The sequence below is a fragment of the Stomoxys calcitrans genome, chromosome 1 (assembly GCF_963082655.1).
Source record: "Stomoxys calcitrans chromosome 1, idStoCalc2.1, whole genome shotgun sequence".
NCBI lineage: Eukaryota > Metazoa > Arthropoda > Insecta > Diptera > Muscidae > Stomoxys > Stomoxys calcitrans.
This window is the reverse complement of record NC_081552.1, coordinates 156,081,088-156,107,401: the sequence shown is the minus strand read 5'-3', so window position 1 is coordinate 156,107,401 and position 26,314 is coordinate 156,081,088. Positions and strand designations below refer to the sequence as shown.

At 42.7% G+C, this 26,314-nt stretch overlaps 1 protein-coding gene across 1 annotated transcript; it reads right to left on the bottom strand.

Annotated features, from left to right (window-relative positions):
- Positions 1 to 16,870: 16,870 nt before the first annotated feature.
- LOC106092063 (large ribosomal subunit protein bL36m) lies at positions 16,871 to 17,509 on the bottom strand. Its single transcript, XM_013258815.2, has 2 exons — positions 17,407 to 17,509; positions 16,871 to 17,345 (listed from the first exon to the last, which is right to left on the bottom strand). Exon 2 carries the CDS (start codon positions 17,343 to 17,345, stop codon positions 16,926 to 16,928), a length of 420 nt encoding a protein of 139 aa, XP_013114269.1. The 5' UTR covers positions 17,407 to 17,509; the 3' UTR covers positions 16,871 to 16,925.
- Positions 17,510 to 26,314: the final 8,805 nt, after the last annotated feature.

Genomic DNA, 26,314 nt, shown 5'->3' with positions numbered 1-26,314 from the left:
GTAGTTATGCCTTCGCACTGGTAGGATCTTTGTCTCCTGGTGGAGGTGGTCCACATGAGAACTAAGGAGGCAGCCCGTCGCAGTTCGGAGGGCGGCATTCTGTCAGATCTGAATATTATTCCACTGCGTGTCACAAAGCTGACGTGACCACACTGGCGCTGCATAACTTACCACAGACCGGCCAATTGCTTTGTACGTGGTCAACAAGGTTTCTTTGTCTGCACCCCAAGTGCTGCCAGCAAGTGACTTGAGGACCTTGTTTCTACTTTTGACTTTATTGCAGATTGCTGTGGCATGTGGGGAGAAAATGTAGGAGCTGTCAAATGTGACGCCAAGTATTTTGGGACACTTGATGGTCGGAATCAATTCTCCATCGACCATCACAGTCAGCTCAGAATTCACCTCACGCGTATTTGTAGTGAACAGTGTGGCTGAAGATTTGGTGGCGGATATCTTCAGATTTCTTGCAGCGAAATATGAGGCAAGCTCGTTGAGGTAGACGTTCAACCTATCGCAGATGTCATCAATGGGTGGGGGGCCTGATGCCAAGATCGTACAGTCGTCCGCATATGATACGATCTCTATGCCGTCTGGAGGAGGTGGGATGGAGGATAGGTAGAGGTTAAACAGAGCCGGAGATATCACCCCACCTTGGGGAACTCCCTGTTTCACTCTACGGTGTTTTGACTTCTTATCCCTAAATTCCACAAATGACTGGCGGCCACACAGATAATTCGCGACCCAACGTTTAAGGCCTGGCTGGAGGGACGTGTTGGCGATGTCCTCAATTAATTTGGCATGGTTGACCGTGTCGAATGCCTTCGATAGGTCCAATGCCACGAGAACCGTCCTATCACATGGCCTGGGTTGATTGAAGCCACGGCAAATGTGTGTGGTGATGGCATGCAAAGCTGTTGTTGTGCTGTGCAGTCTCCGAAATCCGTGTTGATGCTCGGCGAATGGAAATTCTCCTACGAGGCTCGGGAGGAGTAATGCCTCAAGCGTCTTAGCCACTGGTGAGAGAAGGGAGATCGGTCTGTACGACTCCCCCAAACTCGGGTCTTTACCAGGCTTCAGTAGCGGGATCACTCTGCCCATTTTCCAGACATCGGGAACTATTAGAGTGTTCAATGACAGGTTAAGGACAGTGGTAAGGTACTCAACTCCAGGTAAATCCAGATTCTTCAGCATCAATGTAGAGATTCCGTCGGGGCCCAACGCCTTGGATGATTTGGCGCCACGGATGACATTCGTAACTTCGCCCACGGTAAATTGTGATGGCTGTTCATCGGCTCGGAGACCACGAATACGGCGAATGGCTCTCCTCCTTGCCCTGTATCTCTCGGGATGCACGATAAATTGACGGTTGAACAACCTGGCGCATCTCTTCGGATCAGTCACGGTTAACTCGCCAAAAGTGACTGAGGTCCTGTCGTCCCGTCTACCGGGGTTCGAGAGAGACTTAACAGTGGCCCACAATTTGCCTGCACCGGTGCCTAAGTTACATTGCTCCAAGTGTTCCAGCCACAAATTCCGCTTATGTTCGTTGACTACCCTGTTTATTTCCAGATTCAGCTCGCTGATTCTGGGGTTAGCGGGGTCCATAGCACGAATCCCATCACGCTCGTCTGCGAGTACCACTGCTTGCGCCGGGAAATTGGGTCGCACTTGCGGTATTCGACCGGCTGGTATAAAGCGAGCGGCTGCTGCGTTGATGATGTCTCGGAATTTCCTCTCGGCCACAAGCACATCAGAGGGGTGGCAGTTCATTGAAGCTGCGATTGGTATACTCTCTGAAGCCAGTCCAATTGGCCTTCTTGTAATTGATGAACGTCCGGCGCTCAGAGGTTATGAAGTCGGGTGGTCGGTCGATGGTGAGAATTATGGGGAGGTGGTCTGACCCCAAAGAGATGACGGCTTGCCAGGATACGTCACTCAGGAGATCAGGGGATGCGATTGAGATGTCTGGCGAGCTGCTGCACCTCCTCGTAATCCTAGTGGGGGCATCCTCATTCACCGTGCAAAACGTGGAGCTATCTATCTGCTCTGCCAAAGCTATGCCACGCTGGTCGTTACCTAGGGGAGAATGCCATGACGAGTGATGTGCATTAAAATCCCCCAGAACCAGACGACTATGGCCAGATAGCAACCCACTTATGTCGGGGCTGTAGGCCTGGCCATTAATCGGGACACAGCTACCAACCGGCGGTATATACACGTTGTATGTCTCTATCTCGGCAGTACCAGACCTGACTGCTACCCCCATACATTCCATGTATGGGTCACTAGCGTCAAGCGCAGGCGAGATAGGTCTATACTGCACGGAATGGTGTATAACGAAGGCCAATCCCCCACCTCCATTCCTTGAGCGATCCTTACGTAGCACATTGTAGCCGTGACAACTGTGCAGGCTGCAGGTGTTAGTCAGCTTTGTCTCCTGGATCGCTGCGACCGATATGCTCTTCCGACTCATAAAATCCACAATCTCATCAATCTTGCCTCGCAGTCCATTGCAGTTTAACTGCAAGAACGATACATTTCCCGACACTGGCCTGGCAATAGTAGGGCTAGGGTGCTGTCTTTGCATAAATTGCCGTACGGGAGAGGTCGGGGGGGTCACATAGTCCGACGACGAGGACGCCGAAGGCGACGCTTGTGACCCATTGCTGGCTATGTTCGCACAGCACCTAGCGACATAGCCAGTATGACTATACTCCCGCAGCGAAGTTAGGCCAGAGCAAGAACGGAAATGTACCCACTCCAAGCACCGGTTACACCTCACCGACACTGACCGATGATGAAGGCGGTTCTGGCAAACGGAACAGAACCAGGGTCCGGGGTTCTTTTCAATCCCGGCACGGACCAGAAGCATACGGAGAAGGCACTCCGGGATGTGCATCTCCCATGACGAAAAAAGACGAACACGTACACTGAGGCGGCAGCCCTTGCCGATGAAGATTCCATCGGGTCAATCCGGTGCGTACAACCGGCTGCCATGGGATTGATGTGAACTGGGTTATTAGTTGCAGTGTTAATTGAGTGAGGATGAGATACTAATAAAGCATGAGAATGACTAGTTTCAGTGCAAACACTATTCTGATCATTCGCAAAAAACCAATATTCTCATTAGAGACAACAATAGCAGCAGTTGAACGAATATTACCACTGGTAGTAGGCACATCAGCAGAAGCTGCAAGAGATGAAATAAAGGGTTCCCAAGCAGCCGAGAAAGCAATTTATTTGGTTTTGTTTACCACACGAGCATAAGAATCAACATTAGCAACGGACGAAGGGCCACAACCAGCGTTACCGTTGGAAATTTTCAAAAAGTGGCACGAAAAGTGTAATTTGTAAAAAAAGTGAGAGGTGGCACATTTTTATTAAAAAAAAAATGGGACAAACAAAAATTTGCAAAAAAAAGTGAGAGGTGGCACATTTTTATTAAAAAAAAACTGGGAGAAACAAAAAGAAAAGCATAAAATAAACATACTGCTTTTAAAATAAATAACAAAAAAAACTTGTTTAAATTGGTCCAAAATTTCCAAATAAAACGTGTATAACAAGAACAAACAATTCAGTTCTTTTATAAATAACATAAAAAGGTGTATAAAAGATAAGTTCGGTCAATCCGAATCTTAGATTCCCACCACCGTAAATCAATAAGCCGGAAGTAGATTCCACATGCGAACGGTTCGGGCGAAATAAGAATTCTCTCTATAATGCATTGTGTGGTCCGCTGTCCAATTAATTGCAAACGGGTGTGAGTTCCTGGAATGTCTAGTATCTTGACATACATCCTTACATCAGGAATAAGAAGACGAATAACAGGCGAACACACACCTTGAATGTACCGATAGAACAGCGCCAAACAACCCACATTGAAGGGGGGCAATAGAGTTGGATACCCCACTTACCCCAATCAACGCCATCGCTCTCCTCTGTACACGGTCCAGTAGCTCCATGGATGATTTTGAAGCTCCAGCCCATACATGTGAATTGTACTCCATTTTCGGCCTTATGAAAGTGGTGTGGATGTTGAGAAGATCAGAAGGTGTGAAATAATTCTTACACCGTTTAAGGAAGCCTAAACACTAGAATGCTTCTTTCGACACTTCAAACACATGTTTAGCCCAACGGACATCACTTTGTATTTTCATGGCCAGAACATCAAGAGCTTCTGATTGTTCAACATCTACACCGTTGATAGACAAAGAGGATCAATCCCATGGCAGCCGGTTGTACGTACCGGATTGACCCGATGAAGTCCTTCATCGGCAAGGGCTGCCGCCACAGTGTACAACACACTGCTACAACAACAACAAAGAGGATCGCAATGGGTCGTTTGTGAATCGTTTGTGTGACAGCAAACAGTACTAAGTCTTCCGTACATTAAAAACTACTCGATTCATTCGACCCCACTCAGAAATGGCCAGCAAATACTGACAGAGTGTGTCGTCCATAACCCGCCTCTTATTCTCAATCTCTCGAAGACTCGGCCTATGGTCGAATGAGTACGAATGACAGATATTACTGTCAGAAGGAGAAAGAACAGTGCCCTGAGGTGCACCTGCGGTCAATTTATGCTAATTGGATGAGAACCCATCTATAACGACTCGAATAGTGCGATCTCTGAGAAAGATAGAAATAAAACGAACGAAGCCATTACCGACACCAAATGCGACAAGCTTTGATAGTAGTGCACTGTGCCAGACCCTATCAAATGCCTTGGAGATATCCAGAGCCACAACCTTACTCTCACCAAACTGGTGGATTGAGCGACTCCAACGTTCTGATAGAAGTGCCATGAGGTCGCCCGTAGAGCGGAACCCATACTGTTGGTTGCTAAGAAGGCCATTAGACTCTAAATACCTCACAAGATGGTGATTAACCATGCTCTCCATGACCTTGGAGAGAGCAGGGCATATCGCAATTGGCCGATAATTCGCAGGGTTGGTTGCCTCATCTTTCTTGAGTATTGGCTGAACGTTCGCAACCTTCCAACGCGCCGGCAAGACACCCGCACGGTAGGCAAGGTTGAAAAGATTGCGTAAAGGACGAGCGAGCGTCGAAGAACACTTGCGTAAGACAAGTGATGATATGCCATTCGGGCACGGGGATTTATTTAAGTCTACATTCTTGAGAACCTTTTTAACTCCTCGAGTTCGAAAAACTATTTGGGGCATGACGCCAGATACATTTTCGATTGAGGGGAGTGGTTGATTGCTATCCGGCAGGGAAGAATTCCCTGCAAGTATATCAGCCAACAGGTTAGTCTTATCAACCGGGTCAGTGAACGTTTGATCATACTTAACAAGAGTTGGAACAGACGAAGAACCAAAAGCACGAACGACCAAAAGCTCTTACTTCCTCGTGTAGAAGCAAGAACCTTAGTACGCAGACGCTGTTCGTAAAGAAATTTCTCGCGCCTAAACACATTGGCACACGAAGATCGTGTCTGCTTGCGCAGCAGTTCAGTATTAGCATTTTTATCCAAGCGCCAGTTCCTGGATAAAAACCACCTCTTTCAATCTGACAGCATCTCTGCATGTCTGGTCAAACCAACTTTTGTCGTCTGATTTAGCCTTTATAGTTTCCAATTAAAATGCTGAAAGAATCCATTGAGCTCAGCCCAACGCTGAACACATGAATGAACACATTTCGAACCGAGCACTGATTTTGGTAATAAAATTCAATGATTTGCAAGCGTTGCTCGTTAGTAAGTCTATTTATGATGAAATGTCAAAGCATACTGAGCATCTTTCTCTTTGACACCATGTCTGAAATCCCACGTGATCTGTCAAATACTAATGCATGAAAATCCTAACCTCAAAAAAATCACCCTTTATGTTAGTTTTAATCGTTATAATATTGTTTTCTGCAATGTTTTCAGATTTCTTTAATATCTTTGATATGTAAAGAATTTTTATAACCAATATCGGTTATATCCTGAAGGGCAATATAACTCTCCTTTAAAAAATTTCTAAACATTTGCAGAATAATTTCCTTTGTTAAATTAACGAGGAAAACAATCGACGATGATTCACTTTGGAATGTTCTATTTAGGGCATTCATTGTTTTACGAATGTAAACTAAAAGCTTTAAATACATTTTATTTACAGTTTTTAATTCTTTTTGGATGCTACCAAATTTTTTTCCATTTTTGTTTGGCTGTTTTCCTTTATTTTTTCTCTTTTGATATAATGCTCCAACACTTCCCTCTGTTCCAGCATCCTTTTTGATACAGATTCGAAAGAAAGCCCTCCGGTATCGCCGAATATTAAAAGTTTGTGCTCGGGAACATCAAAAAAATTTCGCAGATCCTTATATTCAGTCTGTCGTTTTGCACATTTACAACATCTCTTATCAACTGTTCCGCAGCACTCGGAATGCATTTTAAAGATGAGCTATTAATTAAATTGATGGAATGACAAACGTAAGCAATATGATATACATAAGTGCGGGATTTTTTTCCACTTTTTTTCTTACCATCGTAGAAGTATTGTGAGTGGAGAACCCAATAAAGTTTGCAAAGGGAATTTAATTTTGTTGTAATGTAGTCAGTACGGCATTACAAAGTCCTTCTCCAATTGATGGCTGCAATAATTTAAAAAAAATGAATCCTTTGTTTCTTCTTTTTGCGCGTCGAATTGTCTAACGACCATTACCAAACAATCCCATGGCAGCTGGTTGTATGTACCGGATTGACCCGATGGAATCATTCATCGGCAAGGGCTGCCGCCTCAGTGTACAACACACAACAACCAAACATTTTTCAGTGGAGATATCTGTAGTTTCGTCGATGTTGTTGTTGTAGCAGTTTATTGTGTTCTATCTTTCGTCTGCTTGATTTTGTTGAGTGTTCTGAGATCCAGGAACTCTGCGACTAAGATGGGGTGCGTCCACAGGGATCTGGGTCTGAGTCGAGTGGGTCTGACCGGGCAGTTAAACAGGTGACGTGTATCGTGCGGTCCCTGGTTACAATCGCGACATACATCTTGCACGTCGACATCAATCCTAGCTCTGTGGGAATTGAGGCGGCAGCATCTGCCGGAACGTAATTAAGCCAGAACCACTCTGGTTTGCCGGGGGAGGTCGATTTCTTCGGGTGCAATGGGTGGTGGTCGTTCTCCAAGGCCTACATTCACCCGGTAGCCAATTACCGCGTCTGCTACCGTGTCTGCATGAATGTTGTTCAGACCCGCTTGATCTAGAGGTTCTCTCTTGTAGCGCTGAACCTTATGCTCTAGATCGTGTAGATCTGCGATAACAGCCCAAAAGGTATTGCTTGGACAGCATGTAGTTATGTCTTCGCACTGGTAGGATCTTTGTCTCCTGATGGAGGTGGTCCACATGAGAACTGAGGAGACAGCCCGTCGCAGTTCGGAGGGCGGCATTCTGACAGATCTGAATATTATTCCACAGCTTGTCACAAAGTTGACGAGACCACACTGGCGCTGCATAACTTACCACAGACCGGCCAATTGCTTTGTCAACAAGGTTTCTTTGTCTGCACCCCAAGTGCTGCCAGCGAGTGACTTGAGGACCTTGTTTCTACTTTTGACTTTATTGCAGATTGATGTGGCATGTGGGGAGAAAGTGTAAGAGCTGTTAAATGTGACGCCAAATATTTTGGGACACTTGATGGTCGGAATCATTTCTCCATCGACCATCACAGTCAGCTCAGTATTCACCTCACGCGTATTTGTAGTGAACAGTATGGCTGAAGATTTGGTGGCGGATATCTTCAGGCTTCTTGGCGCGAAATATGAGGCAAGCTCGTTGAGGTAGACGTTCACCCTATCGCAGATGTCATCAATGGGTGGGGGGCCTGATGCCATGATCGTACAATCGTCCGCATATGATACGATCTCTATGCCGTCTGGAGGGGGTGGAATGGAGGATAGGTAGAGGTTAAACAGAGCCGGAGATATAACCCCACCTTGGGAAACCCCCTGTTTCACTCTACGGTGTTTCGACTTCTTATCCCTAAATTCCACAAATGACTGGCGACCACACAGATAATTCGCGACCCATCGTTTCAGGTCGGATCTTTTCCAGGCTTTAGTAGCGGGATCACTCTGCCCATTTTCCAGACATCGGGAACTATAAGAGTGTTCAATGACAGGTTGAGGACAGTGGTAAGGTACTCAACTCCAGGTGAATCCAGATTTTTCAACATCAATGTAGAGATTCCGTCGGGGCCCAACGCCTTATATGATTTGGCGCCACGGATGACATTCGTAACTTCGCCCACGGTAAATTGTGATGGCTGTTCATCGGCTCGGAGACCACGAATACGGCGAATGGCTCTCCTCCTTGCCCTGTATCTCTCGGGATGCACGATAAATTGACGGTTGAACAACCTGGCGCATCTCTTCGGATCAGTCACGGTTAACTCGCCAAAAGTGACTGAGGTCCTGTCGTCCCGTCTACCGGGGTTCGAGAGAGACTTAACAGTGGCCCACAATTTGCCTGCACCGGTGCCTAAGTTACATTGCTCCAAGTGTTCCAGCCACAAATTCCGCTTATGTTCGTTGACTACCCTGTTTATTTCCAGATTCAGCTCGCTGATTCTGGGGTTAGCGGGGTCCATAGCACGAATCCCATCACGCTCGTCTGCGAGTACCACTGCTTGCGCCGGGAAATTGGGTCGCACTTGCGGTATTCGACCGGCTGGTATAAAGCGAGCGGCTGCTGCGTTGATGATGTCTCGGAATTTCCTCTCGGCCACAAGCACATCAGAGGGGTGGCAGTTCATTGAAGCTGCGATTGGTATACTCTCTGAAGCCAGTCCAATTGGCCTTCTTGTAATTGATGAACGTCCGGCGCTCAGAGGTTATGAAGTCGGGTGGTCGGTCGATGGTGAGAATTATGGGGAGGTGGTCTGACCCCAAAGAGATGACGGCTTGCCAGGATACGTCACTCAGGAGATCAGGGGATGCGATTGAGATGTCTGGCGAGCTGCTGCACCTCCTCGTAATCCTAGTGGGGGCATCCTCATTCACCGTGCAAAACGTGGAGCTATCTATCTGCTCTGCCAAAGCTATGCCACGCTGGTCGTTACCTAGGGGAGAATGCCATGACGAGTGATGTGCATTAAAATCCCCCAGAACCAGACGACTATGGCCAGATAGCAACCCACTTATGTCGGGGCTGTAGGCCTGGCCATTAATCGGGACACAGCTACCAACCGGCGGTATATACACGTTGTATGTCTCTATCTCGGCAGTACCAGACCTGACTGCTACCCCCATACATTCCATGTATGGGTCACTAGCGTCAAGCGCAGGCGAGATAGGTCTATACTGCACGGAATGGTGTATAACGAAGGCCAATCCCCCACCTCCATTCCTTGAGCGATCCTTACGTAGCACATTGTAGCCGTGACAACTGTGCAGGCTGCAGGTGTTAGTCAGCTTTGTCTCCTGGATCGCTGCGACCGATATGCTCTTCCGACTCATAAAATCCACAATCTCATCAATCTTGCCTCGCAGTCCATTGCAGTTTAACTGCAAGAACGATACATTTCCCGACACTGGCCTGGCAATAGTAGGGCTAGGGTGCTGTCTTTGCATAAATTGCCGTACGGGAGAGGTCGGGGGGGTCACATAGTCCGACGACGAGGACGCCGAAGGCGACGCTTGTGACCCATTGCTGGCTATGTTCGCACAGCACCTAGCGACATAGCCAGTATGACTATACTCCCGCAGCGAAGTTAGGCCAGAGCAAGAACGGAAATGTACCCACTCCAAGCACCGGTTACACCTCACCGACACTGACCGATGATGAAGGCGGTTCTGGCAAACGGAACAGAACCAGGGTCCGGGGTTCTTTTCAATCCCGGCACGGACCAGAAGCATACGGAGAAGGCACTCCGGGATGTGCATCTCCCATGACGAAAAAAGACGAACACGTACACTGAGGCGGCAGCCCTTGCCGATGAAGATTCCATCGGGTCAATCCGGTGCGTACAACCGGCTGCCATGGGATTGATGTGAACTGGGTTATTAGTTGCAGTGTTAATTGAGTGAGGATGAGATACTAATAAAGCATGAGAATGACTAGTTTCAGTGCAAACACTATTCTGATCATTCGCAAAAAACCAATATTCTCATTAGAGACAACAATAGCAGCAGTTGAACGAATATTACCACTGGTAGTAGGCACATCAGCAGAAGCTGCAAGAGATGAAATAAAGGGTTCCCAAGCAGCCGAGAAAGCAATTTATTTGGTTTTGTTTACCACACGAGCATAAGAATCAACATTAGCAACGGACGAAGGGCCACAACCAGCGTTACCGTTGGAAATTTTCAAAAAGTGGCACGAAAAGTGTAATTTGTAAAAAAAGTGAGAGGTGGCACATTTTTATTAAAAAAAAAATGGGACAAACAAAAATTTGCAAAAAAAAGTGAGAGGTGGCACATTTTTATTAAAAAAAAACTGGGAGAAACAAAAAGAAAAGCATAAAATAAACATACTGCTTTTAAAATAAATAACAAAAAAAACTTGTTTAAATTGGTCCAAAATTTCCAAATAAAACGTGTATAACAAGAACAAACAATTCAGTTCTTTTATAAATAACATAAAAAGGTGTATAAAAGATAAGTTCGGTCAATCCGAATCTTAGATTCCCACCACCGTAAATCAATAAGCCGGAAGTAGATTCCACATGCGAACGGTTCGGGCGAAATAAGAATTCTCTCTATAATGCATTGTGTGGTCCGCTGTCCAATTAATTGCAAACGGGTGTGAGTTCCTGGAATGTCTAGTATCTTGACATACATCCTTACATCAGGAATAAGAAGACGAATAACAGGCGAACACACACCTTGAATGTACCGATAGAACAGCGCCAAACAACCCACATTGAAGGGGGGCAATAGAGTTGGATACCCCACTTACCCCAATCAACGCCATCGCTCTCCTCTGTACACGGTCCAGTAGCTCCATGGATGATTTTGAAGCTCCAGCCCATACATGTGAATTGTACTCCATTTTCGGCCTTATGAAAGTGGTGTGGATGTTGAGAAGATCAGAAGGTGTGAAATAATTCTTACACCGTTTAAGGAAGCCTAAACACTAGAATGCTTCTTTCGACACTTCAAACACATGTTTAGCCCAACGGACATCACTTTGTATTTTCATGGCCAGAACATCAAGAGCTTCTGATTGTTCAACATCTACACCGTTGATAGACAAAGAGGATCAATCCCATGGCAGCCGGTTGTACGTACCGGATTGACCCGATGAAGTCCTTCATCGGCAAGGGCTGCCGCCACAGTGTACAACACACTGCTACAACAACAACAAAGAGGATCGCAATGGGTCGTTTGTGAATCGTTTGTGTGACAGCAAACAGTACTAAGTCTTCCGTACATTAAAAACTACTCGATTCATTCGACCCCACTCAGAAATGGCCAGCAAATACTGACAGAGTGTGTCGTCCATAACCCGCCTCTTATTCTCAATCTCTCGAAGACTCGGCCTATGGTCGAATGAGTACGAATGACAGATATTACTGTCAGAAGGAGAAAGAACAGTGCCCTGAGGTGCACCTGCGGTCAATTTATGCTAATTGGATGAGAACCCATCTATAACGACTCGAATAGTGCGATCTCTGAGAAAGATAGAAATAAAACGAACGAAGCCATTACCGACACCAAATGCGACAAGCTTTGATAGTAGTGCACTGTGCCAGACCCTATCAAATGCCTTGGAGATATCCAGAGCCACAACCTTACTCTCACCAAACTGGTGGATTGAGCGACTCCAACGTTCTGATAGAAGTGCCATGAGGTCGCCCGTAGAGCGGAACCCATACTGTTGGTTGCTAAGAAGGCCATTAGACTCTAAATACCTCACAAGATGGTGATTAACCATGCTCTCCATGACCTTGGAGAGAGCAGGGCATATCGCAATTGGCCGATAATTCGCAGGGTTGGTTGCCTCATCTTTCTTGAGTATTGGCTGAACGTTCGCAACCTTCCAACGCGCCGGCAAGACACCCGCACGGTAGGCAAGGTTGAAAAGATTGCGTAAAGGACGAGCGAGCGTCGAAGAACACTTGCGTAAGACAAGTGATGATATGCCATTCGGGCACGGGGATTTATTTAAGTCTACATTCTTGAGAACCTTTTTAACTCCTCGAGTTCGAAAAACTATTTGGGGCATGACGCCAGATACATTTTCGATTGAGGGGAGTGGTTGATTGCTATCCGGCAGGGAAGAATTCCCTGCAAGTATATCAGCCAACAGGTTAGTCTTATCAACCGGGTCAGTGAACGTTTGATCATACTTAACAAGAGTTGGAACAGACGAAGAACCAAAAGCACGAACGACCAAAAGCTCTTACTTCCTCGTGTAGAAGCAAGAACCTTAGTACGCAGACGCTGTTCGTAAAGAAATTTCTCGCGCCTAAACACATTGGCACACGAAGATCGTGTCTGCTTGCGCAGCAGTTCAGTATTAGCATTTTTATCCAAGCGCCAGTTCCTGGATAAAAACCACCTCTTTCAATCTGACAGCATCTCTGCATGTCTGGTCAAACCAACTTTTGTCGTCTGATTTAGCCTTTATAGTTTCCAATTAAAATGCTGAAAGAATCCATTGAGCTCAGCCCAACGCTGAACACATGAATGAACACATTTCGAACCGAGCACTGATTTTGGTAATAAAATTCAATGATTTGCAAGCGTTGCTCGTTAGTAAGTCTATTTATGATGAAATGTCAAAGCATACTGAGCATCTTTCTCTTTGACACCATGTCTGAAATCCCACGTGATCTGTCAAATACTAATGCATGAAAATCCTAACCTCAAAAAAATCACCCTTTATGTTAGTTTTAATCGTTATAATATTGTTTTCTGCAATGTTTTCAGATTTCTTTAATATCTTTGATATGTAAAGAATTTTTATAACCAATATCGGTTATATCCTGAAGGGCAATATAACTCTCCTTTAAAAAATTTCTAAACATTTGCAGAATAATTTCCTTTGTTAAATTAACGAGGAAAACAATCGACGATGATTCACTTTGGAATGTTCTATTTAGGGCATTCATTGTTTTACGAATGTAAACTAAAAGCTTTAAATACATTTTATTTACAGTTTTTAATTCTTTTTGGATGCTACCAAATTTTTTTCCATTTTTGTTTGGCTGTTTTCCTTTATTTTTTCTCTTTTGATATAATGCTCCAACACTTCCCTCTGTTCCAGCATCCTTTTTGATACAGATTCGAAAGAAAGCCCTCCGGTATCGCCGAATATTAAAAGTTTGTGCTCGGGAACATCAAAAAAATTTCGCAGATCCTTATATTCAGTCTGTCGTTTTGCACATTTACAACATCTCTTATCAACTGTTCCGCAGCACTCGGAATGCATTTTAAAGATGAGCTATTAATTAAATTGATGGAATGACAAACGTAAGCAATATGATATACATAAGTGCGGGATTTTTTTCCACTTTTTTTCTTACCATCGTAGAAGTATTGTGAGTGGAGAACCCAATAAAGTTTGCAAAGGGAATTTAATTTTGTTGTAATGTAGTCAGTACGGCATTACAAAGTCCTTCTCCAATTGATGGCTGCAATAATTTAAAAAAAATGAATCCTTTGTTTCTTCTTTTTGCGCGTCGAATTGTCTAACGACCATTACCAAACAATCCCATGGCAGCTGGTTGTATGTACCGGATTGACCCGATGGAATCATTCATCGGCAAGGGCTGCCGCCTCAGTGTACAACACACTGCTACATCAACAACAACCAAACATTTTTCCGTGGAGATATCTGTAGTTTCGTCGATGTTGTTGTTGTAGCAGTTTATTGTGTTCTATCTTTCGTCTGCTTGATTCTGTTGAGTGTCAAGACCCAGGAACTCTGCGACTAAGATGGGGTGCGTCCACAGGTATCTGGGTCTGAGTCGAGTGGGTCTGACCGGGCAGTTAAACAGGTGGCGTGTATCGTGCAGTCCCTGGTTACAATCGCGACATACATCTTGCACGTCGGCATCAATCCTAGCTCTGTGGGAATTGAGGCGGCTGCATCTGCCGGAACGTAATTAAGCCAGAACCACTCTGGTTTGCCGGGGGAGGTCGATTTCTTCGGGTGCAATGGGTGGTGGTCGTTCTCCAAGGACTACATTCACCCGGTAGCCAGTTAACGCGTCTGCTACCGTGTCTGCATGAATGTTGTTCAGACCCGCTTGATATGCCGCTTGATCTAGAGGTTCTCTCTTGTAGCGCTGAACCTTATGCTCTAGATCGTGTAGATCTGCGATAACAGCCCAAAAGGTATTGCTTGGACAGCATGTAGTTATGTCTTCGCACTGGTAGGATCTTTGTCTCCTGATGGAGGTGGTCCACATGAGAACTGAGGAGACAGCCCGTCGCAGTTCGGAGGGCGGCATTCTGACAGATCTGAATATTATTCCACAGCGTGTCACAAAGTTGACGAGACCACACTGGCGCTGCATAACTTACCACAGACCGGCCAATTGCTTTGTCAACAAGGTTTCTTTGTCTGCACCCCAAGTGCTGCCAGCGAGTGACTTGAGGACCTTGTTTCTACTTTTGACTTTATTGCAGATTGCTGTGGCATGTGGGGAGAAAGTGTAAGAGCTGTCAAATGTGACGCCAAATATTTTGGGACACTTGATGGTCGGAATCATTTCTCCATCGACCATCACAGTCAGCTCAGTATTCACCTCACGCGTATTTGTAGTGAACAGTATGGCTGAAGATTTAGTGGCGGATATCTTCAGGTTTCTTGGCGCGAAATATGAGGCAAGCTCGTTGAGGTAGACGTTCACCCTATCGCAGATGTCATCAATGGGGGGGGGGGCCTGATGCCATGATCGTACAATCGTCCGCATATGATACGATCTCTATGCCGTCTGGAGGGGGTGGAATGGAGGATAGGTAGAGGTTAAACAGAGCCGGAGATATAACCCCACCTTGGGAAACCCCCTGTTTCACTCTACGGTGTTTCGACTTCTTATCCCTAAATTCCACAAATGACTGGCGACCACACAGATAATTCGCTTTAGTAGCGGGATCACTCTGCCCATTTTCCAGACATCGGGAACTATAAGAGTGTTCAATGACAGGTTGAGGACAGTGGTAAGGTACTCAACTCCAGGTGAATCCAGATTTTTCAACATCAATGTAGAGATTCCGTCGGGGCCCAACGCCTTATATGATTTGGCGCCACGGATGACATTCGTAACTTCGCCCACGGTAAATTGTGATGGCTGTTCATCGGCTCGGAGACCACGAATACGGAGAGTGGATCTCCTCCTTTCCCTGTCACTCTCGGGATGCACAATAAATTGACGGTTGAACAACCTGGCGCATCTCTTCGGATCAGTCACGGTTATTTCGCCGAAAGTGACTAAGGTCCTGTCATCCCGTCTACCGGGGTTCGAGAGTGACTTAACAGTAGACCACAGGTTGCCCACACCGGTGCCTAAGTTACATTGCTCCAAGTGTTACAGCCACAAATTCCGCTTATGTTCGTTGACTACCCTGTTTATTTCCAGATTCTAGGGTTAGCGGGGTCCATAGCACGAATCCCATCACGCTCATCTGCGAGTACCACTGCTTGCGCCGGGAAATTGGGCCGCACTTGGGGTATTCGACCGGCTGGTATAAATCAAGCGGCTGCTGCGTTAATGATGTCTCGGAATTTTCCCTCGGCCACAAGCACATCAAAGGGGGGTGGCAGTTCACTGAAGCGGCGATTGGTATACTCTCTGAAGCCAGTCCAATCGGCCTTCTTATGATTGATAAACGTCCGGCACTCAGAGGTTATGAAGTCGGGTGGTTGGTCGATGGTGAGAATTATGGGGAGGTAGTCTGACCCCAAAGAGATGACGGCTTGCCAGGACACATCACTCAGGAGATGCAATAGAGATGTCTGCTGCACCTCCTCGTAATCCTAGTGGGAGCATCCTCATTCACCGTGCAAAACGTGGAGCTTTCAATCTGCTCTGCCAAAGCTATGCCACGCTGGTCGTTACCTAGGGGAGAATGCCATGACGTGTGATGCGCATTAAAGTCCCCTAGAACCAGACGATTATGGCCAGATAGCAACCCACTTATGTCGGGGTTGTAAGCCTTGCCATTAATCTGGACACAGCTACCAACCGGCGGTATGTACACGTTGTATAGCTCTATCTCGGCAGTACCAGACCTAGACATTAGCGCCATGCGCAGGCGAGATAGGTCTATATTGCACGGAATGGTGTATTACGAAGGCCAATCCCCCACCTCTATTCCTTGAGCGATCCTTACGTAGCACATTGTAACCGTGACAACTGTGCAAGCTGCAGGTGTTGGTCAGCTTTGTCTCCTGGATCGCTGCGACCAAGACGTTCCACCGACTCATAAAGTCCACGATCTCATCGATCTTGCCACGAAGTCCGTTGCAGTCATAGGTACTCAGTATTTGTGCAAGAGCCGGTGCCGTCCGGCCTCTCACTGGGACTTTCCGCCCGATATCGCTGATTGTCCGCGACTACCGTTGCAGCTAGTCCGTATGGAGCATTCCACTATCCACAACTTGTGTACGTCTCTGGTAGCTCTCAGCTAAGCTTCTCGCGTGTTCTTTAACCTAACCACATGAACAGTAGGATCTTTCGAAAGCAAACCTAACTATAGAGACATACTTCTAATCAAAAAATTAAAGTACCTAGGTAATGATATTGTGCTTATTAAGTAAAAATTGGTAATGTAAGTTAAGGTGAGTGAGTAGGGTATGGCGGTACATATCAATAAGTTTTGTTCGCTAATCCATCGAAACAAATGCTAACATTTAACTGGTTTCTACACAAACATAGGTTGTGTTTGTGGTAAAATAATTCATTAAAAGAAAAAACAGTTCAAACAAACATTTATTGGAACAATAATCAATTTTTCATGCGCACATTTTTAATAAGGCCTCACTCTTGATTGTGTAGCATGTGTGAGGATCCATGATTTATAGTCGCGTTTCTTCATGGACATTTGTTTATGGCGACGATGCGTGGGACAGATGACATAATGACGTTGTTGCCGTATAACAAAGTAGCAATCTTTACAACGCCGCTTGAGACGACCTTTCACTTTGAATCCTGCCACTTGATGAAGAACCGTAGAAATTGGTGTCAACAATCGTTGAATTCCCGACGCTAAAGATGTAGGTGTGATAACATCGCAAGCCATCGGCATCTTCGGAAGACACAAACTCATTGGTATGGGTTTAACCATAATATGAAAATTACGAATGCTCTGACAAGGAGCATTTCTCCAAATTATGGCTCGTTGGCTACTTTGAATAAAAGTTGAAAAAAATTTCGACGCCAATGACATCTAAAGCATTAAGTACAAATTTAATTCATAAATTAACAATTTAATTTTCTTTTTTACTTACCTTATGCCACAATATAAAAACTCGCTTGAAGAGGGGTTTTTATTAGTAGAAATCAGCTGATACTACCAATGCAAGAAGCGACCTAAATAAATGCGTTAACACTGACGCAAAACGATGTGTCGTAGGGTTCGCTCATATACCAAGGTAAATCAAACAGGTTAAATCAAGATATATCCATTTACAGGTAATGGCAGTTGCCGAATAACAAAATATTGAGTGCACTCTGTCAAAATCTGTGATAAGTGCAACTCTGATTTTGTGTATGTTACTAATTCGCGCCATTTTTCGTTGTGTGTGTATGTCATGGTTTTTAACTATAATACACACACGAACAACAAAAACTCGTTGACAGATAGTGCACTTTGCAAGAAAAAATGGTAGGCAGCTGTTTACGGTATACTACCTCGTAATTATGTCATGTCTATGCGCCCGGGTAAGGCGGATTTAAAAAGGTGGTCTCACGCGAACAGCTATTAGCAGCTGTTCGTTGGCTGTATGTTGGCAAAAGGTGAATCAGCTTGATGACAACATGACGGATAGCACAATGTTTTGTGGTTGTTGTACAAATGAGACCACCCTTAATTGTTTCGCATTGGCGCCCAAGGTGGATTAATAAAGGTGATCTCACACGAACAACTGAAAACAGCCGGCTGGTTTGACGGTATTAAGATGTTAATTCTGTGCTTACATTCGCAGCAAACCATCCAATTTTTTTGTACGTTCTCTTTGTTTGTATTTCTTTTTCTCTCATTTTACCTGTACACGTTTACACACGAACGCTCGTTTCTGTGAGAACAAAGTAATTTTTCAAATAACATCTTGCTGGCAAGAGGTGGCGGATTGCACCATATGATTTGTGTTGTGGTTGTTGTACAAATGAGTCCGCCTTAATTTGTTTCACCATGCTATGCGCCAGAGTGACCTCACTTTACAAAGGGAACTTGCCAAGTTTCGTAAAGCTCCTATTCCACTATCAGACATGTCATATGTAATTTCAAAAATAACAACTCTGAAAGTTGTATACATAGTGTAAAACGTACGAAAAATTTGACAAATGGATTTTTGAATCCAAATCGGGATTCTATATTATCGAATATAAATGTAGACACATGTCTATAAAAAAAGGACAATACATGCCGATTAGAGCGCGCTCTGGCGTACATAAGACAAGTCTTATAAATACAGAAAGTGACAACTCATACGTAATTGCGATTTAAGTGAGTGGCTACAATAACAACATGAGTCTGATTTAAACCAATTTTTCCAATTCGTTTCGCTTTGAAAATCAATATTTCTCTAGCCCTACTTTTTAAAACACTACCAAAATTTTAATGATAACATAATACTCATATTATAATGTTAAATTTGAAAACACATGTGTTTAGCGATTACTTTTTTTGAAACACTACAAAAATCTCGATGATAATATAATACTTTAATTGAAATTCTTTCATAAATTATGAGGGAATGTCGTACAGAATTAAATCTGCAAGTTTTTTGCTTCAAAATTGTTTATCTAAAAAAGTAACCACGAAATAATTTCGCGAAAAGCGACCATAGTACAAACTATAATGAGGGATTGTCCTACTATATGAAATCAGAGACCGAATGGTTCGAAATCACACTATTGTGAATTATTTATTTCTTGTTTGCTCGAGAATATTTAAGAATTAATATAGAGAATGTTTAAACTTATCATAATTCATAAAAAATTTTAAAATGCGTATAAAAGTGGTAAACATCTATTAAATACGAGATGAAATTTCACTCGAAAAGTCACTCGATCACGTTTTATTGCTTCAATATCCAAAAATAGTAATCGAAATAAATAATACTAAAATTATGCCGGAAATATGGAGTTTGACAGCATTCTGCTCGAAGAGCTGAAAATAATACTCTGCTTTATGTAGTAGCAGCAACTAGTACCGCAATTCTGTAACTTATCGTTTAGTTGAATTTGTCGACAAAAAAATCATTTGCACTAAAGATTACGTTTACTTATTCAATCCGGTTGATGATCTGCGTCTGTTTCCAGTGGAGCGGCAAAACTAGATTCCGAGAGTGGACTTAGAATGGACTCCAAATACCACGGTGGTGGTATCAGGTCTTAGCATGTTGTTTGCTACTGAAACCTCGACTGATGGAGCGGCTGCTCTGCAGGGGATTTTTACGAAAACACCTGGTTCGAGTCTTAAGTATAAGACCGAACCTATTCTCTCTTCGCATGCCTATAATTTTCCTAGGCCATCGGCCTTCCCCGACAACCCAACACGCTCATTAAGAGGTTGGAATAATATAAGACGTATCGCTCCCAGGTTTATTGAGAGACTTCGTGTGAATGATCCTACGACTCTCGCTAATAGGGAGAGAGACACGTCTAGATTAGGAAACTGCACCGCAGTCAGCCAAAAGGCTGCGGTCACCTGGAGGGCATCCCATGCCTAAAAGAACTAGGGCGAACAATAGTAAGATGGGTCCAATAACTTTTGCTAATGTCAGTTTGGTGATGATAGTTGTCGACAAGGGAGAAGAACAGAGCTGCATACCTAGGAATAATTGCAGTGGGATAGTCATAGGACTGTCATAATTTGTGAAGGAATGGTTCGTGGACTAAGAATTCCGGGATTTAAACTACTCATGGGTGCGGGAAACGGGATACACAGAGCTTGTATTCTTGCAAAGAGTTATCTAAATGTTTTTCTTCTTCCGTCGCCAAGCACTAGGATTCAGTAGTAGCCAGCCTTGAAATAAATTAGTCTCACTGCTGGCTGGCTTCCCTATATATGGTACTCGATACAGAAATGCCGCCTTCAAACCTTAAGCCGTTGATTGAAGCCGCTTCTGTTGAGAAGAAGCCTCATTATAGAAAGTGATGCTAATGCATCACCAGATATAGGGAAGTTCGGATGTCAACGAAAGGGGTGAGCTGCTTATCAAATAAAGGGTGATTTTTTTGAGGTTAGGATTTTCATGCATTAGTATTTGACAGATCACGTGGGATTTCAGACATGGTGTCAAAGAGAAAGATGCTCAGTATGCTTTGACATTTCATCATGAATAGACTTTCTAACGAGCAACGCTTGCAAATCATTGAATTTTATTACCAAAATCAGTGTTCGGTTCGAAATGTGTTCATTCACCGTAACGTTGCGTCCAACAGCATCTTTGAAAAAATACGGTCCAATGATTCCACCAGCGTACAAACCACACCAAACAGTGCATTTTTCGGGATGCATGGGCAGTTCTTGAACGGCTTCTGGTTGCTCTTCACTCCAAATGCGGCAATTTTGCTTATTTACGTAGCCATTCAACCAGAAATGAGCCTCATCGCTGAACAAAATTTGTCGATTCACTGAAAATGATTTCACTGAAAATGATTCACTGAAAATGATTTGCAAGCGTTGCTCGTTAGTAAGTCTATTCATGATGAAATGTTAAAGCATACTGTGCATCTTTCTCTTTGACACCATGTCTGAAATCCCACGTGATCTGTCAAATACTAATGCATGAAAATCCTAACCTCAAAAAAATCACCCTGTATATTATAAGTTGCAATCTGCTGATTTGTAATAAAGGATATAAGCCGGCCTTAATTACCAGGAACAGGCAAGAGGTACTAGATATTATCTTTGTATCGGAAGATATAAGTGGAAAAATATGCGACTGAGATTTGTTGGATGACCACAGCTTCTCTGACCATTGTTATATTAGTTTCAGCCTTGAAAGAAATACTGCAAAAGTGATCCCTCGGCTGAACAGAAGAAAGGCGGATTGGGATAAATTTTGGCACAAATTCTGCACCACTATTCCTTTTAGACCAGAAAAGGATGTGGAAACTGCGCAGGATATAGACATAATGATCATGCGGTTCACGAAGGCCCTGAATGACTTATTTGTGATAGCATGTCCTAGTGCCAAGCCAAGGGGCAAACAGCGACAGCCATGGTGGACCCCAGAGCTGGTTGGTTAAGGAAGGACTGCAGAAAAGTATTCAACAAAGCGAAAGCCACAAGAGCACCACACAATTGGGACATTTATAAGGCTGAGATAAGAAAATATAAGTGCGAGCTGAGAAAGGCTCAGAACAAATCCTGGGTATAATTCTGCAGCTTCGTGGAGGATACTTCTGAGGCCTCTAGGCTAAGGAAGATTCTGTCCTCGAGACCTATTATGGCGGGGTATATTCAGAAGTCAGAGAATGTATGGACAATGTCGAGTGAGGAAACACTAGAGCTACTCGTTGATACACATTTGCCGTGAAATTCTTCAACGGACAACGTGGCGCCAGAAGAGGTTGTCACTGGTATGCATTCGTCGAAAGCTATAAGGGGAAATCGTGTTTGAGCCAAAAATCCTTTGGGCGATAAGAAGTTTCAACTCCTTTAAGTCGCCAGGCCCTGATATTGTATCACCGGTAGAATTTACAAGCTGTGTCTGATAGACTGGTTCCTTGGCATAGGGAGATATACTGTGCTTGTATAAGCATGTCATATATACCTGTGGGATGGAGGGACACAAAGGTCATTTTAATTCCGAAAGCAGGAAAACCTTACCATACGAAGGTGAAAGATTTCCGTCCTATTAGCCTGTCATCCTTTATGCTGAAGACTCTTGAGAGGTTTATAGAAACATATCTTGGGGCAAAGATCCCTGGAGATCACTTGTCGCGGCAGCAGCATCCATATAGTAAGACAAGCCCACTGAAACAGCCCTTCATAACCTAGTCGGCTAAATATATGGTTCTATCGCTTGCAAGGAATATAAAATGGTAGCATTTCTTGGCATTGAAGGGGCTTTTAGTAATGTAAAACCGACGCCAATCATAAAGGATGTTGTGTGCGCGTTTTTGACGTTGAACATCCCTCTGAAGTTCTTATTTGTAACTGTTGTGATTAGCTATCAATGGTTTTTGGTTGGCAGCGTTGTTAAAACAGCTGATAGAAATAAATCTTGGTTGTGGTCTGGTCGCTTAGGGCCAAATAGATGGAGAAAAGAGAAAGGAAAGAGGCCATGATGGGATTTTTGAAGAAAACGGCAAGTTTTCGTCGCTTTTCCGCTATCTTGGATTTGAAAATTGAAGCTGGTTGGACGTGTAGAGTCGAAACCAAGCATATGCCTGTAGTGCGACCTAACTAACCCTTGTAAAGAAAAAGAAAGAAGGAAATGCTATTGCTTGTGTTTTTATTGTCGGTTAATTGTGTGCCAGAAATAAACCTTAATTGGTAATCTGAACAAGGAAAATTTACACCTATAAAACAATGGACTACAATCTCAAAGCTAAATGAGCTTACATACTAAATAACCTGCAAAGTAAAATAAACGATCTAAACACTTACAAGCTAAATAAAACCACAAACTTAAAAACAAAATAAATCCACAAACGTGCAAGCTAAATAAAATTGCAAATTTACAAGCTAAACATAACCTCAAAGTTACAACCGAGATTGAAATATAAACGCATCTTATCAACCACGTCCAGCCATCATCACCGCTTCAATCACTGTGGGAGGCTCACACCGACATGCCCATGTAATGAAAACCCTATGTGAACAATTATTGCACATAAAACATGGGACGGACGAACGCTCGACAAACTTCTTCTTGTTTCAGCTTATATTTGTAAAGAAATACAACAAAAACAATATCTTTTATTAGTAGTGGTTATATATGGAACACTAATCACAAGAGAACTCATACTACTCGCCTATGCCGACTACATCGACATCATAGGTCGGTCACCGGAAGTAGAAACCGCAACCTTTGAAAGAATCGAAAGAGAGTCAGTGAAAATAGGTCTGGCAGTAAATGGCAGTAAATAAAAAAGATATGACGAAATGGATGGTTTCAACTCCCAAAACGCCTTGATAACATAAAATTGTGTCACTTTCTGTCATTTCTGTGTATTTATTCGGTGTATGCTGAATGAAACCATTTTTTAAATCAGTACCACTTTGACCACGAGCTTGAAGTTTCAAACAAAATCATTTGATATAATTATTATAAGCCTTTAATAAACCGATCTAGACTTTTTTTCACGTAGTCGTCTTGGATGTCGGGGGTCTCACTGTTTCAAATTCGGGCGTTCAGCGTCATAGGCGTACATCTCCATCTTTAACTATGGCCGATTTTTTAATAGGCTGTAGAGTGATTTCAACAGGCAGACGGAGGGACATGGCTAGATCCTCTATGAATATTAAGGCGATCTGGTCTAGGTTGCATTTTTGGCTTGTAGAACAATTGGTAGGGTTTGGTAGGATTTTTCTTAAATTTTGGTAGGAAATAATTTTCTTGAGTGGCAACACTGGTTGTTATGTGGTTCTGAGGCATGGGTACTTGTGGAAGCAGATGAGGCAGTGATTGGAGTATTCGTGAGAAAGATTCTTTGTAAAATATATGGAACAACTTGCGTTAATGGAGGGAGAGTATGACGACGATACGAGCTGTATGACGACGATAGCATAGTTACACGCATGACATAATTTGTATTTGTATTTTGTATTTATTTTTATTGTGATAATACCCATACAAAATACTAGATCTTATATAAAGTATGGGTAAAGTAATCGTACAGATTGATTTGCAACTTAGTTATAAAGTAAAAATTAAGTGATAAATTTTAATTTTAACAAATTGAAGACAGCAAATTAAAATTCAGAGTTCGAATTAATAAAAAAAAAAGTTTATAAATTGTATAAAATAACTACATAGAAATTTTTAAATACATATGCATTTTCGCATTTTAACAATGTATATCAACAAATGGGTTAAATTAAAAAAATAAATTTGCTCAAATTTTTGTTTAACTTATATAACAAATGGTTAAAATGATTATAATTGTTCATAAATTGTTTAGAAAAAGATTGAATATGTTAAAAGGATTAAAAATGATTAAAAATCGAAGATTTAAACTGTTTTTCGTTACTTACAGTTTGGATATTATTGGGAAGAGTATTCCAGAGGCGTATTGCACTGATAAAAAACTGTTGCTCCGATATGCGATATTGGTGTCGTATTTGAATCATTTGTTTGCCTCTACTAGAATTAGCATTACGAAGTATAGCAGACAAATAAGACGGCTTATTTGTGTATATTATTTTGTGCAGTGCCAGCAGCGAACGTATTTGAAGTCATGCATCAAAAGTGACACCATATAACTGTTTGGCAAAGTCCTATATCCAATCTCTCCTACGCAAACCAAAAACATATCTAGAAACATCATTTAAGGCAACATGTAATCTATTTTTAAGAACTGCATCACAATTTGAAAAAATTTCACAAGATTAAAAAAGTTGTGGCAGGATTCGACTTAAAATGTCACGACGATCAAGAATATATATACTTTATACTTGTGGGACACCTCGTGAAACGGGAAGGCATCTAGAGTTACGATTTCCAACTTATACAGATTGGCTACGATTAGAAAGATAGGAATGAATCAGATTTGTTGAAGATTCGGAGAATTTAAAAAAATGCTTAAGTTTAAGACAGAGAATTTTGGGGTCAACAGAGTCAAACGCCTTAGAATGATCTAAAAGAACCAGAAAAGTGATTTTGTTGCGATCAGTATTACTTTTTATATCTTCAAAAACTTTTAAAAGTGCAGTAGTGCAACTGTGCTTCGGCCGGAATCCTGATTGGAGGTTGGTTAAAAGTGAATTATCCGCAATATGTTGCAAAATTTGTTTGTTCAAAAGGTGTTCAAATATCTTCGAAATATATGGGAGTATGGATATATGTCTAAATTCTTGATTAATTTTTCGGTACCGGGACTACTCTTGCCTGTTTCCAGGATTGTGGATAGCAGCTCCTTAATATAATATTGTTAAAGAAATAACAAATGTAAGGTAAGGTGTAAGAATATGGGGAAATATTATTTTTAAAAATTTAGGATCAATTAGATCAGATCCTACAGCATTAGATTTAATTGATTTGACGGCATCGATGATGTCATATGGTTCAAAGTGTCCGAAATCAAAAAGCTGATTCGGAGTAATATCATTGTCAATATTACTTAATACATTCCCATAAAAGTTAATACTGGGCCTTGGTAGAGATATATTGAAAAAACGTTCATTAATTGCATCCAAATCCACATTATCATTAACTGCTATATTATCGCCCCCTATTCCAATTGACTTAATATGCCCCAAGGTATCTTTTGTGTTTAATGCCTCCTGAAATTTCCTGCTAAAATAAGCAATTTTTTGGCTTTAATGGTGGAAGTTACTAGATTCCTTGCATATTTGTAAGCATTATGAAATTCAAATATCCTAAAACGTTTCCAACGGAAGTATAGATAATTTCTTCTTTCAATTAGTGCTTTTACTTCGTTATCGAACCATAGGCTTCCACTACTCTGAATAGTTTTAGCCCTTATTGGGACACAGTTGTCAAATAAATTATTTATATGTTGCTGAAAAAAGTTTGCCTGTTCTTCAACAGAGGACATGGTATAGAGCTAATGCCACCCAACAGATTCAATCTCCCACAATAGCAAGTTGTAGTCAATGATCTTAAAATCTCTGTAAGTAAACGTCTTCTTATTATCCTCCATTGGAATACCGAATGTTAAAAAACATAAGTCATGCTTCGAAAATAAGGGTGCCGACAACTGATCATAAAGTTCCACATCAGATCTTGAACTTACAAAAACTAAGTCGATAAGAGTTTCTGTTGTTGTTGAATAGTGCGAATGAGGGTTGGAATTAACAATATATAACCCAATCGATTCCATGCTCGTTAACAAGCCTGTTTCTTCGAGAATATTGCAGTTAAAATTGCTAGTGAGTACAATATCACTGTAACGAGGTATAATTTCTCCAAGGTTTTCTAGGAAGGCATCGTATTTTACCCTTTTACTAGGTCGGTATACTACACCAACTAGTAGCTTCCTTCGCATACATGTTAA